The sequence below is a fragment of the Ambystoma mexicanum genome, chromosome 11 (genome assembly GCF_040938575.1).
Source record: "Ambystoma mexicanum isolate Mex_15411 chromosome 11, UKY_AmexF1_1, whole genome shotgun sequence".
NCBI lineage: Eukaryota > Metazoa > Chordata > Amphibia > Caudata > Ambystomatidae > Ambystoma > Ambystoma mexicanum.
This window is the reverse complement of record NC_090934.1, coordinates 1095457630-1095475472: the sequence shown is the minus strand read 5'-3', so window position 1 is coordinate 1095475472 and position 17843 is coordinate 1095457630. Positions and strand designations below refer to the sequence as shown.

At 43.5% G+C, this 17843-nt stretch overlaps 1 protein-coding gene across 17 annotated transcripts in view; it reads left to right on the top strand.

The window, feature by feature from the left end:
• SLTM (SAFB like transcription modulator) overlaps positions 1-17843 on the top strand; it is a 333070-nt gene that overhangs the window by 10934 nt on the left and 304293 nt on the right. For all 17 annotated transcript variants that reach the window (XM_069624367.1, XM_069624362.1, XM_069624366.1 and 14 more), the window contains exons 2-4: positions 4102-4189; positions 6034-6089; positions 11900-12025. In XM_069624367.1, coding sequence (XP_069480468.1) covers positions 4102-4189; positions 6034-6089; positions 11900-12025 — 270 coding nt within the window. The remainder of the gene's footprint in view (positions 1-4101; positions 4190-6033; positions 6090-11899; positions 12026-17843) is intronic.

Genomic DNA, 17843 nt, shown 5'->3' with positions numbered 1-17843 from the left:
ACTCCCACTGCAGGTACTTCAGACTGTCTTCACTGGAGTGTTTCAACACAGTTGAGTTCCTAAAAGGGAAATACAACTTTCAATATATAATGTCTTCAACTCGCTTTTAAACTATATCCTTTGACTTAATCCTTAACTCTTAATTACCTGTTGCCTAAGCTTGATTTGCCATTGGGCTGCTTCAAGATTCATGCTGCTGACTGTGGATACTCAGATTACTATGTCTTCAACTTGACTATCTTCTCAACTTTTTCTTTACTTCTTGAATCCTTTTAATAATACCCAAGCAACAATGTGATTATTATTGAATTAATACTACTGTGCGATTGATAAAACTAAATTCTTCCTATGTAAGTTACCTGCTAATTTCTCTATCTGTAGTCTCCATTATATATTCTGATATAATGTTCTCAAATATTTTGCGTGTTCAATAAATGTCTTTTGTAAATAAACTTGTCAGATAACACTCACTCGATCAGCTGCTATAACGAACACACGCTTGCGCTGTAAATGAAACTGACACCTTCCCTTAGCACGTGTTGTATCGTACGACGCGCTATGCAGGATAAACATTAGCAATCCACAAAATGGCTGCCGCGCACATTAGTGCTACGGCGGTTACGATCCGCACGCCTTAATAATACAGTTAATATTAACAACAAATTAACTTGCAGAAACTTTCATGTATTTTTCTTTCCCTTTATTAAACTCTTGTTTAATCCTCAAACAAATACAGAATTCAGTTTCTTTTAAAAATGCAATCCAAAACAAACTTTTACAAAAGTATTAGTTCAAAAGTCTGAGTTTTTTCACAAATACGAAAATTCACTTAGCTCAGTCTTTGTAAACAATGCAGAGCAACTCGGCATCGTGGTTTTCATTGGAAATCTTCCAGTAGATTTCTGCAAACATGTTCTTGGTTGAAAATACTGTGATCTAGAACTAAAGGTTCTATATTTTTTAAATTACCTTTACTGGTTTTACCCAGAGCTAAGAAATATGACCTACTCTAATGAATACTTTAATGAAAGGCAGTTTAGACTCAACCTTCCACAATGAATGCTGCCTGCAGTAAACTAAACCAATCACTGCTGGGAAAGTGCTCCACCATCTTGGCTTGGGAGAATCTCATCTTTCTGATTTGAAAACTTAGTTAAGGGAATACGAGCAAACTTTAAGTGAAAATGTCTACACTCACACCAGAGATGATTTAAATAATTTAATACTTAAACCTCCCTTTTCTAGCTTTCCAGGAATAATATGTGAAACTTCTCAAAGGACCCTTGCAAATGTGAGGTACAAAATGTGAAAACCTGACGGTGGCTATGGAAAAGATCACTTCTATTCCTAATGCCCACTTTCAAACTATCCGATATGGTTACCTGTTATGGATTATTTAACAGACCTCTTAACCCACAAGCCCCAATGTTTTATTAACGACTTTTTGTGAATCGGACCATGAAACCAATGGCGTTATAATGGTGCGACAGTTTCTTTTTGTTTTCCCTTCCTTTGTTTTACTGTTTGATTATACATTGCTTGTTGCTTATGATGAAAACTGTTGTGACTACCCAAAGAAGCCTGATTTAAAAAAAATGACTTTTTCCAATAAGGCAGGAAGTTTCTTCCTGTGGTACTAAGTGCGCTACTGGCCCAACATATCCATGGGTGAAAACAACGGCACATGGTTCTACGTGTCTCTATCTTGAGTGTTTGCATTTTTTTAGGAGTATCTGTAGGGTTGCAGATGCCACCTTGATGGCACTGCTGCAGAATGAGGAGCGTATACTTAACGTGCACCATATCTAACTTGCACGTTAGATGCAAACTTTAACTTTTAGTCCACTCTTCTTTAAATGTCTAAGTCTGTAGTTCGAAGTTACGATTCAATGAGCAGGAGCTAAAAACAGCTCCTGGGGGTCAGACAGGAGCTAGTGCTGGGGATCCAGGAGCAAGTACCCAGCGCACTGCAAACCTTGCTTCCACGTGAGATGCACATTTCAACTTTTTCTCTCTTTTTTTATGATTCATTAAGTTTAAATGTATTAGATGTGCCATAACTCTTTTTGATAAAAAATGGATTAGCATTTTGTAACGAGAGGTTAAGGCACTCGAAGAAAAAGGATCAACATTGTCGTGTCCTTACTATGTGGGGTTTAGCTCCCCCAGTGTGTAGCCCCTACATCCACAAACAACTTTCAAAGGCATTTGTGAGCACCTACATACGCTAGCCCTCAGACTATGCACAATACTTAAAAAAAAACGGTAACCATAAGTCTCCAATTTTGACCCTGAATTCATTGAGAATGTATGTCAAATATTGTATCTCCTAGATCGTCCTGATCTTTTCAAGCCATTCCCTTTCCGTAGGGGCTTTGATCCGCTTCCAGAACAGAGCCACACATCTGGCTGCTACCAGGAGGGTACAGGCCATGGGATTTCCCTGTTCCCCTCACGCATCCTCCTCCTTCCATACCCCAAAGAAGAGCCCCCATGGGGAGGTCTACCAACACATGCAACTGATTTCCCTGTAATATGTTCCCAGGTCCGGGAGCACCCACCCCATGGCAGGATGATGGTCACATGTACTATCCTGGGCCTCTTACCTGCCCATAGGAATCTCAGTAATCTGCATTTAACCATATATAGAAAGGGTGCAGGGACAACCACTGGGAGCATCTGGGAAGGGGGACCATTTTAATGCAGTTGTCTCGCCATCCATGACGGGCCAAGAGCCCCCTTATTTTCTCCCATAACGGGGGTCGGGAGGTAGTGCCTGTAAATGGGTCACCATGGTTTCCTGGGATCTCCACCCCTAAGTAAAAGAACCTGTTTCCCCTGCACCCAAAACCCAAGTTCTTTCATGTATTCCCCAATCTGAGGTTTCTCTGGTCCTATCTGGCATGCCACGGATTTTGAGCCTTTCCAGTAGTCCTGGAATGGAGGCCTGGCCGCTATGTATGTAGGCATCATCCGCAAATAGACTTACCTTATATTCTTCCTCCCCACCCGCACCCCTTGAATTTGGCTGTCAGCCCTGAGCTCTATTGCCCACTGTTCCATGACCAGTGCATATAGGAGCACCCCTGCCTGGGTCCCCTTCCCAACCCGAAGGGATGTGACTTTTTGCCGTTCACCATCACCCCTGCCCTGGGACTGCAGAACAGCCGCTATCCATCTCTCCCATCCCCACCGATGCCAACACCCCTTTTCAAGGACTACCAGCTTATGCAGTCAAAAGCCTTCTCAGCATCCAAGGATGCTCCCCTTTCTTTATCATGGGTCATTGTCTGGGTTGACCAATCTAGGGAGAACCCTCTCAAGCCTGGTGGCCAGAACCCTCGAGAAAAAGCTTAGTGTCCACATTCAGAAACGAAATGGGCCTGTACGCCAGACAGTATGTTTGGTCCTTCCCTGGTTTGGATAGAACCACTAAGGCCTCCAAGAAGGTGGGGAGAACTTTGCCTATTTCGCTGGAGGCATTAAAAACCCTTGCCAATGGTGCTGCCAGCAACTCCAACGCCTTACTTGGCAATGTTGGCAGGACTCACCCGCTCTTCGGTCTCCATGGGGTCCATTGCTGCAGTTCTCGTTCTCCGGGTGCACTGCGTGCTGGAGATGACATCCGGGCCACTTTGCTGGTGTTTGGGTATGGTCCACGGAGCTTGCACCAGAGAGTATGTCGTGTGTCTGCCTGTTTTTCGGTAGCTTTCTCGCTCGGGTGGGTATCCTTATAATGAGCATGGAGCTCCACACTCACGCAGCCATCATCCACTCCCCCTGGTCTCCATAATTTTCACTTAGAAGCATATGAATGTGAAGGTGCCAAAAGTAGCTGTTGGTTTTTAAGCTAACAAAGTTCTCCCAGACAGATGCAGGAGCTAAATGGCTCCCAGCTCACCCCAATTTCAAACCGTGTAGGCCTAGTCTAAAGCTTATTATACACATTCTCAAACAGTCACAATTCACATCTCTATGGCACCAGTTTGGTGGCTTGCCTGTGCGCCTGGTTGTCAGTCAGTGGTTAACCCTGCACCCTGGTTCAATCTGATTTTTTTTTTTTTTTTTTTGAACATGATTTTATTTGTTTCCTTCTTTCAGGCTGTTGAAGACGAAGGAGGGGATCCTGATAACATGGAAGTAATCCCTGCTTCTGATACGCCTACTAAGAAAATAACGAAAGTAAAGGGTAAGTAAGCTATTGGTAGTTTGCCTTCCTTTAGGCATCCAGTACAGGCATTTTTGAAGTAATTTGAATGATTAAAGCTACCCTCCATGCGTTTGTAGTTGTGCTTTTGGGGGTGATGGTGAGTGCTCTGTAAATGTGTAATTGTTAAATGGCAATTGACAACTGCTGAGTGTTGGTGCCTTCCAGCCATTGCTGTTTCCTGTTTTTTTCCCTCTTGGGACATGTATCATTGGGCTCTAAGCAAATGGGGCGTCTGCTGGCTTTTGGTTAGCTGAGCTGCTGCACATCCCAGGACCCTATCTGCACTAGCTAATGCTGCACTTGTAGCTAATGCTGCACGTTCACTAGATGAGTGGGTCTACATATTGGTTTTCATTTTTCATATTACCTTGATTTATATACTCTCAGGCCCCTGGTTAAATTGCACGTGTCCTTTTTCAACCACTGGGATGGGTAAGATTTGGGTTTTGTAACAGAAAGCCATATTCAAATTCTTTGCTATACTTAGACTCCCAATGTGAGTTCACATGTCCTATACCTACTGTAGCAAATGGACCTAGATTTTTTTAATGTTATGTCACAGTTGGGGAGGGGGGTCAGTTTTAACTCGCCTTGCTGGCTCCAGAAGCCAGATCTGCAACCAGAGCCCTGGGTGAAGGCAAACCTGGGCACTTCATAGCACCCCCTCAAGACCACTTGGGAAGAGCTGGGCTAGACTGAGGCAACAGGGGAGCACATTGGGGGTGGGGCGGTTTCATTAGGACATCAAATGCTTTCCCCTCTGGGTGGGCTGTAGGAAGCTTCCCGAAATGAGTAGCTGCTGCAGTGATCAGGTTACAGTGCTGGTGCTAGGGGATGTCGGGGGGAGGGGGGAGGGCCTGGGTCATCAACTCTGCATGAGTTTATTATTGGGCCCAGGAGCAACCAGAATTCAATGGAGGAAGTGCCTCCCACAGCTTTCCTCTGCTTGATTGAGCAGGAGAGCGCTTCTTTTTCAGCATGCAAGGTTTGGCAGCAACGCAATTTACAGCGAGTCCTTAGTGTTCTAGTTTCTCAGGATCCCCACAGATAGTGCTTCAATCACCCCAAAAAATGTTTGCACTCAAGACCCAAAGCATGCATTTTGGGGATTCTAAAGGAAAGTGGTGGCAAAGATATTTTTCCAACACTGGCTCATAATGGTCCGGCTAAACTCCCCCCTCACTCAGTGGCATTATTCCCCACCACAAGGAATGCCTTGGGCCTCCTGGAATTATTCAGCAATGCTCCTGCCACTTAATATCCAGCGGGCCAAACACCAAACCATCCCCCCATGGTACACCCCCAAGCTAACAAATGCTCAATCAGAGCTCTAGAGAAACGGTGGCGCAAAAACCATTACTCGGGAGACCTCTCAAACCTCTGTGCAAACCGCAGGATTTGGGTGACAAGAGGCCAAAGCTTACTACTCCATTTCGGCAGCCTCTAACCAGAGCAAAGCCCTCTTTAAAGTAGTAAAGCACTGTACCAAACCCTCACCTGACACTCATCTTAGATTCCCTCGCCTTGTGCCATCCACCACCTCTTTGCCCACCTTCTTGTCATGGGCCCCCACCTTCTCCTAGTAATTTTTCTCAAAATGCCCATTGTGATATTTTTTTGTAGTGACTTCACGGAAATGCCCAACTACTTAATGTTCTGCCTCTGTAGAAGTGCTTTTGGAGTTGTACATGGTTTTATCTAAACTATTGTCTTGTTCTGGGCTATGGCTCCAACATGGAAGTGTTAATTTAAAACCAATACTGTACCCCCCCTCCCCCCAAACCGCACCCTCATGGTAAATATTTTTCTTTAACTATTTTTAGGTAAAAATGTAGATGGAGATTGCGATGCTGCAATGGAAGATGATGCATCTGCAAAGGTAATGGAGTGTTTTTAAAGCCCTACAGTGTCGACCCATGTGCTTTGTTGGTGGGTGAGAGGTTCATAGTGTCTTCTATTGTCATGCTCTTCCTGCTACGTTACTGGGCAAGTCCTTTGGGTGCCATGTGTTAAAATCGCAGCAAAAATGGCCATGGTTACAAAATATTGCAGCAAAAAGGCTGTAGTTTTGCCGCCGCAATCCATGGAAACCCCTGCACCCCTTAAATGGTATAATGGGGTACACCTTTACCGGGTCAAACCACAGCATTTTTGCCTGTGATTTTTATCACTGCATACCGTTCTGTGTTGGGTCCTAGAAAATACTGTTAAGTTGCTGTCACGTTTCAATGGAACCAGATTTTGCTATTGTGTCCATTCTCAACGAACACAACGCCCACCAACAGTCATTTTCAGTCACTGTTCTGGATATTCCTATCCTTGTAGGCTATGATGTCCGACCAATCCGTCCGGTTTTAAAAAATGCATTAACTGATTGGCACTCTGATGTGAATGCACATTGTCTCGAGAAAATAGTCTGGCAAGACCTTGCACACGTTTCCTTGGACAGCTGGCTGTGTAGTGTGCACTGGTTGATGGGATCCTTCATAATCTGTCCTTACTCAAAACTCCATATTAAATAAAGTGTGATGAGGATATGAATGCGACCTAGAGAATTAACATATGTGGCAGGACCGTAGAAGAACACCAGCAAAAGTTATGTGGTTGGAGGAATACTTCAACCCTTTGCGTTACATTGGTATCCAGTTATATGGAAAGGAAAACAGTTTGGGAAATGTTATTTTTTTCCCCCTCACTCTCCAGCCTTTTTTTCCACATATTCTCGGACTGCAGTGTTTATGTAATTCTACCACTCGTAGAATATTTTGCTATGTAGCAGAAAAAATATTGATTTTGACAAGGTTTTATCTGAGGATGTAGTAACTCTGAAACTGTGACATTTTAGTCACGATTAGGCCAACGGTTTCTCTGGTCATACAGCCCATCTTAAACCGTTAGCAGATTTTGCATAACCTATGTCTTTAAAACTGCTATTTTCAGTGAATATTTATAGGTCAAACAAGCCACTTTTAATTAAACCAGCCTTTCTGCATCCACGTGATTGGCACTGAAAAGGCAGTTATTTAAATATAAGATGTAAATAACGATTAGCTGAATACATTTGTAAAAAAAAAATGAAATCGCACGACACAAGGTATGCAGCCTGAGCTAAAAAGACAACAAGCATTGTCTTGGTGTTCGCCAAGACTGGCAGAGCACTAGGTAATTCAGCAGCTGTTTCCTGTCTATCAAAAGCCCATGCAGGCTAAACAAGGTTTTAAGGGGAATTACTGGACCAGATAGAGTATATTGAGTGAAGTATGGAGAGTATTATGACATGATGATAAACGGGAGATGCATTGTATTCTTAAATAGGCTAGCATTATGGTAAGAAGTAGTTCCCAAACGGATACCCGGCCATGCAGGAAGGAAGACTGCAGCACCCCTTGTAAGGGAAGGACAGTTTTGGACAGAGCCATGCCAGTATCTCTTGACAAAGTCAAGAGTATTTAAGCTCCCTGGCACCAGTCTGCAGGAGCTGGGAGCGGTAGACGGACAGAATATACCGTTCAGGAGCAGTTCTTTGCCCCATCCTCATTTCTGTACAGATTAAATTTATCCTTACAAGATAGACTCTTGGCCTTAATTCCCTATGGTGGTGAACTTTAATCTGGTATGAGCGTGATTAGGGGGAACCCCTCAAAGTTGGGGCTAACTTTCAGTGGTTATGACCCGACCATAGTTTTTTACCCCTGTACTTCGCGAAGACCAAGGCCAGTCAGCCACGCCCATCTATAGTGACCAGTGCGATTAATACATTTTAAAAAAAGCTCTTCCATAGTGGTTTTAGTAGAGGCCATTTTAAAATAAATCCTCTGCTTACTGAAGCAGGGCGTGGCTTCAGAAAGAAAGGACAGCATGGGGCCTTCGTGGCGGAGGAAAAGTGAAACACGCACGTGAGTATACTCTTGCAAGTGAAAACATGGGAACATGCATGATGATGTGAATGATAGTATGGTCATGTGGACGATGTACAAGGTCAATGGCATAGGACTTTTTGGTGCTATATTCTGGAATAGGACTTTTTGGTGCTGTTGATGAGTAGATTGGATAGGAGGTGGGTTATGTATTGTATTGAAATTGTATTTGTTTTTCTACTTTTTATAATGGAAAAAAGAGCCTCGGCGTATAAAAGATTGAGATGAAAGGGAGCTCCAGCTTATAAGGACTGGGCGGTAAGGGATCCTCGGCCAGAACAGGTTGAAGGTGGTTGCACACATGCTTCTTTTATGACAATGGAAGCAATAGGATACTCGGCATATTAACCCCTTAAGTGCCATGGGCGAGGTATCTCGCCCTTGGGGATTACCTCCCTGTTGGGGAGGTAATACCAACCCAATGGCAGTTAAGTGGTTAAAAATGGTGGGGCAAGTGGTAGTACAAAGGATATTAGGAAAAACAGTAATGGCTCAGTAGAAGTAATGCACCTGGATTGTAGTCCTTTTTTTGTACATTTTCTCTCGCTGTCTTTTGTGGTAGGGAAGGAAGGTGGATGAGTCGCGGTGTCTGTGTGAAATCAAAGTGGATAAAGTATCAGGGGTGGGGGAAGTGGGTTGATCAGTATTTTTATATAATAAGCAGAAGGATGCGCAGCATAGCAGTAGGGTTTAAATGAAGCATTAGGGACGTGCACAACATGGGGGAAGAAACTACCAATAAAACACATGCATAGGGTTCTGCCACTGTATTGTGACAGAATAAATAAACAATAGATAGTAGAATCAAAGGAAGGGGGGATATTTCCAGGAGCAGGGCTCCCATAACAAACATGCTAGGAAAAAATGTCCATCTCTTTAGCAGCAAAATACAAAGGGAACAAATCCCCAAAAAGAAGATTCTAGATCTCTGGCAAGTATTTGAGGATATGGAAGTTCAGGAAGGTGAAGGAGATCCAATATACAGGGATACCCTGTAATGCCTATACCTGCAGTAGGGTATACACACCCAGCCTATAAGCCTCCAGTTGTATAGATTGTCAACAGGATTAGCAACTAGTGCTGGAGGAAACTAGCTTTTCCACCTCCCCATATTACGCCTCGAAACACATGTTAATAGGCACGTTATAAATGCCCAATAAATACATTGCTAAATAGAAATAAAGGGATCGACCCTCCATAGCTTTGTCTCCAGGTCTTAATTTGCATAGCAGTTTCCAACACCACCCTTAGCCTACGTGGACCAAAATGACTGACCCAGCTGCCCGCTAGTAGTCCTGCGCTCCTCCCCAGCCTTCTTTGTTGTCTCCTTCAGGAACAGGATATAAATTATGCCCAGTTTAATTCGCCCCACTCCCAACGCTCTCTTCATCGGGGAGTTAATCCTGTCGCAGTAAGCATCCCCCTTCTTGCGCCCTTACACACAGCCGTCGCCTCGGGGTACAATGTTGACATCCAGTGAACACTACACATAATTGAAATTGTCACATTAGGATTCTGGACGTCCAACAGTCAGCGTTTTCAACCCCCTCCTTCCCAGTAAACCCTCCTCATCTCCACCGGTGACCACCATTTTGAGGTGGCACACTAAGATTAAAAACTACCTGCCCCGCCTAACACTGCAACCAAAACTACCAACTCCTAAAACTCCTCCCCACTGAACTAGTCCCATTTCTTCTCCACAGTATACTGCTCAAGTCCACTCCCTCCAGCTGGCAAACCGCTGATGTTACTTGACCGGGAAAGGAGTACCCATCTTAATAAATGTCTTGCCTCCTGGTACTTTTCCTACATTGCACCTGTCTTTGGTGCGGCCTCCTTCCTTTTCCCAAACAAATCTTCAGAGCTTACGGGTGCATCTTAGTCTGAAAGAACCAGTCCGAAGTTGCCTCAGCTCTGTCATAATCCTATAGTCGCTCTCCATTTTAAAGACCTCCGCAAAAGGAAACTACTATTCTTCCTTGACTTTGTGTGAACTGTCGACAATCTCTTAAGTGTCTGGTTCGAGCGTACCCGATAGATTCTTGCTGTCTCCAATCTGGCCTCACCTGCCTACAGGACATCCATCATTCCCTCCAAGCTCAATTGACTTCTTCATAAAATGGGAATGCCCACAACCTCCTCCAGTCCACAAGATATATAATAACTTAGACTTATTTTGTAGTTAAGAAAACTCTTCAGACCATTGAGTGTTGCACTTGGCACAACCTTGAGGAAGCATTTCAGTTTACGGTATTGTTTGATCACTGGGTTTAGTGAACTGTTTCACATGTTCAAAGGTGATTACTACTCTTTGGAGCCTGTGTTCACTGATATCTTTATGCTGTTTCTCCCTGATTTCTAATTCTAGTAAAGTATTGGTGGTCTGATTCATTTGGGAATATAATTTTCTATCAAGGTCCCTCATCCAGGCTAAAAATAATTTGTCGGTTTCAAGGAGAAAGCCGAACCCTGTTTGATCATCCTAGATTGAAAAGCCCATCCCGCAATTTGAAATCTGGAGCAATATGTATGTTCTTGTCTAGCTTTGCAGCAGTTCCTGAACTGGCTTTAGGAATAAGCTCTTTAGAGTGCGCTTTTACCAGATCTGCAATAGCTGGTGTGGCTGGTTACACTAAACCCTGGGGGACTTTGTTTAGTCTGATTTCCAGCTGAATGCTTCAAAAGTATGTGACATTACCAAAACCAAACCTTAAAGAAACAACGGTCAACATTTTTGTAGGACTTCATTAATTTCCCTTATGCGGCTATGCTCCAGCAATTCTTGCCTTTCGGGCCATTGGTTAGTCCCCTACCACACTCCCTCCCTTTCAACTCTTTGGTTTAAGTCCTGTTTAGTTCAATTACTTTGTGGTTTGATGCCTAAAATGACTTCATATAAATGCCAGCTGACTCCAGAGAAGATTTTGAAGTGAGATTTTACTCCCAAATTTTACGTTGGTAGTAAAATAATTTTGATGGGGAGCAAACAATCTTCTATTTCCAGTGCATGTATTTGATAAGCGAGTAAAGATGCTCTAACAAATGAAGAAATGTTTCTTTTTGGCAAGTTATGTAAGCACATTAAAAGATGTATTTTTACCTTTTCAGTTCAGGTATTAAGCCCTCTTATGGCACTACATACACTTCCGATCACCCCCCCCCCCTCCCCCCCTGGAGCTGTGAGGGTGAAAGCAGAATGTTACCAATTTTGTGGGGGTATTTTTACTCCCTGGTTTAATTTTTGGCGAGTATTTGGCTATTTTTAGGTACATGAGACTGATGCACTCTTTAACTGTAGGACTGCCAGCAGTTCATATATTTTGGTGGGTGGATTCCAAGAATGTAGCATTTTGCCATCTTTTTCAAATAAGTAGGATTTTTGGAACTGGCAATCTGCCTTTTTTCGACACATACAGGTGCACTTGGTATTCTAAAATGTTGCCAGTGCTTTGCTTCTGCCATTGCAGAAGCTGTTACTACTTCCTGATGGTACTTCATGCCAAGGAACAGTTCCAGTAGATGGTTGATTGTTTTGGTGACCTATATTTTACCTTTTTTTTGTTTGCTCTGCCACATAATTGACTTCCCTTTTCTTTCCATGGAGACACTACTTATGTCTGAGTGTTGCATACATCCTGTTTCTATGATTCTGGTGTTAATTGTGATGGGAGCGTCATTTGAAATCTAATGAACAATCGAAGTTGAAAAGTTTGTTGGCTTTTTTTTGTTGGTTCTATACTGCAACAATCCTAAATGTTTCTAACACTAAAAGGAAGATGAATTGGAGAGTGCAGATGCAAGTGATCAGGAAGGCAGTGATGATCTGAGGGATCTTGAAGAATCTGCTGAAAATGAAGAGTATGAAAATGAGGACTCTGCTGAAGAACCAGAACTCCAGGTATTTTCCCATACAGTAGAAGCCTCCAGCACCTGGGACCAGCCTTTTTCGCCAGGGTTTTAAGTGTTTTCAAAGTATAACGTTCTCCTCATGGCCCCCTCGTTCATGTATGTATTTCTTTCCATTTTTATTTTGGTCTGGAAAGAAAAATGGTTTGCATGTCGAGTTCTCGGGCGTGCTTGGTATGCTGTTATCTTTCTTAGTGTGCTACCAAGGAAATGAGACTTGTCTGACATACCGTATAGGCTACACATCTTTCAGAATTGCATGGGCCCTTCAAATGTAGTGTTGCAGGTATCCATAAAATCAGTTTTGTACCTTTGTGCACTATTTTGAAAATGTCCAGGGCATGAGTGGTTCTAGACCCGTAATGACTCAATCCTCATTTTGTCCAATATTACTAGAATTTTGCATTCAAATATACCCACTTTCCTGAATTGTTAAAAAAAAATTCCTACACTTTCGGTAAGTTGAGTGCTGGCATATTGAGTAGTTGAATGCTTCCTTATTCGGGTGCTACACCACCGAACCTGCCACCAGATTTTAAAGTTTATGCAATGGTTAAACTACCTTAATGTTCACTGAAAATACCTCACTAATGCTTGAAACAATGTTGCATCATCGTTCAGACAGTGGGCATCCAATCTTTCAGGTGACGTGGTTTTCTAGGTTCTTGCCAAATATTTTAGACCTCTTGCATGCATGTTGTCATCCTATTTCTGTCAGCCAAATATTTTCAATACCCTGATGACTAAGGCTAATGGTTGGCCAACGTAGCAGCACACCTACCACTCAACTGTAAACTATTTTTGACCACCCATAAGCTGTATCCAGTACTACTGACGCACAAACATGCTCCACTGAGGTTGCACATATTAAACTGTACCTCTAATGGGGGGATCTGCTTTCCCTGAATCTGCCTACACCTGCTAGCATTACCTTTAACATTCACTTAATACTTATTATTGGAGGTGCTCTGCGTCATCAGGACCAGTATCCTGCTTGGCCATTTATAAACTGCTTTTTCCTATGTTTCTCCTGGTGATGCAGATACGGATCTTGAGAGCAAATGGTAGTGCCTGAAGTATTCTTTTTACATTGAAAGAGGATACAAATAGTGTACTGGCTTGCACAATGTTGACTAACAATCCAAGGAGTGAATACTGTTCACTTATGTATAAGCATCCACTGGAACTTTATTCTACTGCATCATAAGCCACCCTGCTTCTAGCCTAAGACTGGAAAGAAAATCCAGACATTTCATTACTGACTTACTGAAACCCCGAGCATGGTGTTCTATACAACTCAAATCATTGTAGTTTAAGGGCATTGTTGGAAATGTTATTATCTTGAGTAATTGGTAAATGCATCTTGGAAGTAGTCAATTAAGACTAAACTGCTCTGGTGTCTTCCGAAATTGGGTTAATTTAGGTATGGTGAGCCCAGAGGAACTATTGATCTTCTGCCTTTATTGGAGGAACTATCCTTGCGCTGAAAATTGCTACCTCTACATATTGGACCCCACCCCCACCCCACATCTTTGAAGTTCATGTTAGACCATAATCGCTACCAGTTGGAATTTTTCAACGCCATTAATTTTTATTTGGCATTTATCTAGCGCTCTATATATCAGTATGATCTCAACGCGTTTGTGGGTTGAACACCCTTGGGGACAGTAGTCCAGGTCAGTCGCAAGTAGGGTAGTAGAGTGCTTGGGTGCACTCCTATGTTTGCAGCTAGTGATTTTCCTGATGGTAGCTGCGTCTTAACACTAGGTGCAGTGTTAGTGAGATCAGTTGAATGTGTGCAGTCGGGTGGTTGGTTTCCGAGGCTGCATTCTGGCTGCATTAGGCCTGTGTAGGGCGATGGTGGCCAGCTAGGCTGGTTTATTCCCCCTGCACCCCCCCCCCCACCCCCCCCCCCCTTCCCCAAAAACGGGATAAAGCTACATTCGAGCAGGATGTGAATGGAGTATTGTTCGTAATTGATTGCGGGGTATAGCTGCACTTTATTGTGTTGTGAAGTAGTGAGCATAGTGGTAGGAGAGGTGAGTGTCTGAAGTGGATGGTTTATTCTTACAAGCCCACTATTCAGGATTACATTCTGGATGAGCTGGTAGTGGTTGTCTTCGTGTTTCGCTGCTATGTGAGGTATGTTCTCAGCTAGCAGCAGAGTAATCTGTTTGCTCGGTCAGAGGGTTATTCTTAGGCACTGCATCACAGGGGCCCGGTTTCTGGGGTCACTGGTTGTGGTTTATGTTGGGTTGCAGGGTAGGTCTAGGCAAGATATTTGGTAATAGGACAGGAGGTATCTTGCACCAACGTAGTAACATCAAGGCAGTGACACTAAAGGATAGGCTGGTCACAGGCATTGTAGAGTCTGGGTGTTCAGCACCTAGGTAGGATCGTATCTTTGGTATGTAGTTTGGCAAGCTATGGAGCGAAAGGGTATTAGCAATTTGATGGTGCGAGAGCCTGCTAGGCCTGTGTAGTAGACTCCGGAAGCGGAGAGTCAGCAGTTATATCCTAGAGTCTGCAGGACTCCAAGGTTGCCATCTGTGGTATCCATTTCCTAATTTTGTCTTGGTGACTTATTGGTCGCTTTTTGGTCTCTTCGTTTAGTACCTCCTGGAACCTTTGTCCGCAGGCTATAATTGATTTCCAATGTAATGTCATGGTCCATGTTGTTGGGTTTCAGCGGCCCTAGATGGTCCTAATCTCAGGCTTACGGAAAGAGAATGGTTTTTAAAGCTTTGCGGAAGGCCATGCAGTCTTGTTTGTGTCGAATGTGTGGAGGTAGTTTCACAGTTGGATCCAAGGATGAGAAGGCGGGCCCTCCAATCTCGGCTGAATTGGAGGCTGGCATCACTAGTAAGAGTGATTACAATGTCCTAGTACTCGGCTCATATGCCATTGTAGGACAGATGATCACTTTAGCAGATCTCAACACTCTTAATCCGAGTTGAAATTTCACAAATCTTCATCTTGTTTTCTCTTGGAACCATGTAGATTATACCAAAAAACAGTATAGGAAATTGTGGGAAGGCTTTATTGACGTTTCCCACCCCATTGCCCGGCAAAGGTCTGTTATATTCATGGAATTTCTTTATTTTTTTTTGTACCTTGCATTCAAATCTCTTAAGCAAGTGATTAACTGTTCTGTTGGAAAGCCATATACTGGAAGACTAAAGGATTGTTAGCACATCTGAAGGTATGAAGATATACAGATTAAGAATTTCTCATATCAAACAGCCCTCTGTCAAGTGAAGAACTGTGGATTACTCAGACTTGTTTTTATCACTTGCTTGGTGGTGTTGTCTATTGCCTACTTATCATAATTCAGCTGGTCCCACTCTGGGCCCTCAACCACTTTATTTGAAGTATGCCAGTTTGAACAGATCCCGCAAGCACAATCTGCTATGCTCTGGTTTATTTAATTTTTTTTTCTTCCTCAAATTGGCACCCTCTCATCCTACCTCTCGAGGCTGTGAGCTAATGTGTGGTTTGCGGGACCACTCAATCTACATATTTTCTATGCTTACTTGAGGAGTCTATTGGGACATTAATAACTTGCCCTGTGACTCAGGAAAAATGTTGGTGTGGCAGTACTTTGGGTAGATGACCATCTACTTTCAAAATATGCATTTTTCACCCCTAATTTGCCTTTTTGTCGCAATTTTTATTTTATTTTTACTTTAGGGAAAGAAAACAAAACTGTAGATGTAAGCTTCCCAACAGTTTCACTTCTTTGGGCAAATGCTTTCCACAAGGAAAGAGTTTGGTCTGTTGCACAGATGAAACAATCATAGTACATGTTTTACTATAGCTTTATAAGGCATGTCTCGCAACTTATGCCGACATTGTGGCTGCCAAAACTTTGTTCTCTCTCAGATCGAAGCTGGCTTATGTAAACCAAAAGCGCTGTTCTCCGTTGTTAGAGCATCTAAAGATGAGTGACTAACAGCAAAGGTTAGACCTACACAAGGACTATGCGAAGACCTATCCCAATTTTTTATAACAAAGATTGGTGATATCCGTCGAAACCATCGCAAGCGCTAAAGCAACCTCTCCTAGTAACAATCCTGTTTATCTTGTGGCCCCTAGTGCTGACTCTGCGGTATGGTCCTCATTTTCCTTGTTTACAGAGGATAACGTGTTGTCAGCAATTCAAAAGATTAAATCTTGTTCCCTCTGATGCCATCCCGATCGACGACATGGAAATAATCTACCCAGACCTCTTGACAGTACTCACAGCTGCTGTGAACAATTCCTGTCAATCTGGCTTAGTCCTGCCTGAACTTAAAGCGGCTAGAGTTATTCCTCTTTTAAAAAAGCCATTACTTGATCCTACCACTTTGGCTAATTTCCGTACGATTTCTCTTCCCTTCCTTTCTAAACTACATGAATCTTTGGTATCACCTTCTCTCTTCATTCTTTGAATCTTCTCACCTTCTGGACCCAGCACAAACCGGTTTCAGACCTGGTCGAGGCAGTGTGTACTGATCGCCGTCCGGGGTGATATATCCAGGCTAGTAGACTCAGGTGGGTGTTGGAGCCCTGATATTGTTAGATCTGTCAGCGGCCTTCGACACTGTAGACCACCCCATTCTGTTGTCTCGGCGGACCCAGATGGGGATATCTGGCCAGGTACTGGCTTGCTTCACCTTGTTCCTGGCGTATCATACGCAGACCCTCTCCATGCCTCTGTTTCTATTTGCCCCCTGTCTCCTCACGTGTGGTGTCCCTCAGGGCGCCTTGTCTCTGATCTTATTTAACATCTATATATTTGGGCACTTGTCAGTCTCATCCGCTCCTACGGCATCAGGTGTTACTTGTATGCTGACGACACTCCGATCCTGATCTGGTTGGATCTAGATCAGGCTGAGATGTCATTGTGCATGCAGGGATGCCTGTCAGCTGTGGGTGAATGGATGAACCACAACTGGCTCACACCTAACGGGACAGAAGTCCTGGTGGTTGGGTGTCCCCCAGATACTACACTTTGAATTTCTTCTTTCTGGCCTTCCTCTTGGTGCTCTTCCTTCTCCTGTAAGTAAAGTAAAAAATCTGGGTGTAATTATATTGGCTTCTCGCTCAATGGCTAATCGGGTTGCGACTGTATCCAGCTGAGAACTTTGAAAAGGGTTCTTCCCCTGATTCTTAAGCCCCTCTGCCCCCATGTGGTGGCAGTGCTGATTTTATCCCGGCTAGATTATTGTAACTCATTGTATTTATCCCAACCCAAGTGCCTTATCCAAAGATTACATCGCCTGCAAAATCTGGCGGCCCGGATGGCTACTGGCACTCCCTATGGAGCCCACATATCTCCAGTCTTGCGTTCACTACGCTGGCACCTGTTAGCCAGCATACAAGATTTACTTTATGACCTAGGTGCAGAATTCTTACAGGCTAAATTTGTGCACTATCGTCCTAATCGGCAACTTCGCTCACTTTCTACAGGCATGCTCATTGTACCCCCTTACCGCCGCATTAGCATTGGCGGTAGTTTTCCGTTGCTGCTGCCAGACTATTGAACGCCCGACCTACCTACCTCCACAAAGAAACTCTCGAATCGTACAGCCTTCAGGAAGGCGATGAAGACACTTCTGTTTTAGTTGTTGGCTTTTTTCAATCTTTCATCTGAAAGGTTGGCTCTTTTCAGTCTCATCTGAAAGGTCCTTCACTCTCCAGCGCCAAGATGCTTTCGGGCGAACGTTGCGTTTTAGAAATGTCAAAACCAAACAGAGGTGTTCCAATGTGAGGCCCGGTTGAGACACACTTGTTTCTAGAGCTTGTAAATCTGCTTAGCTTCACATGCT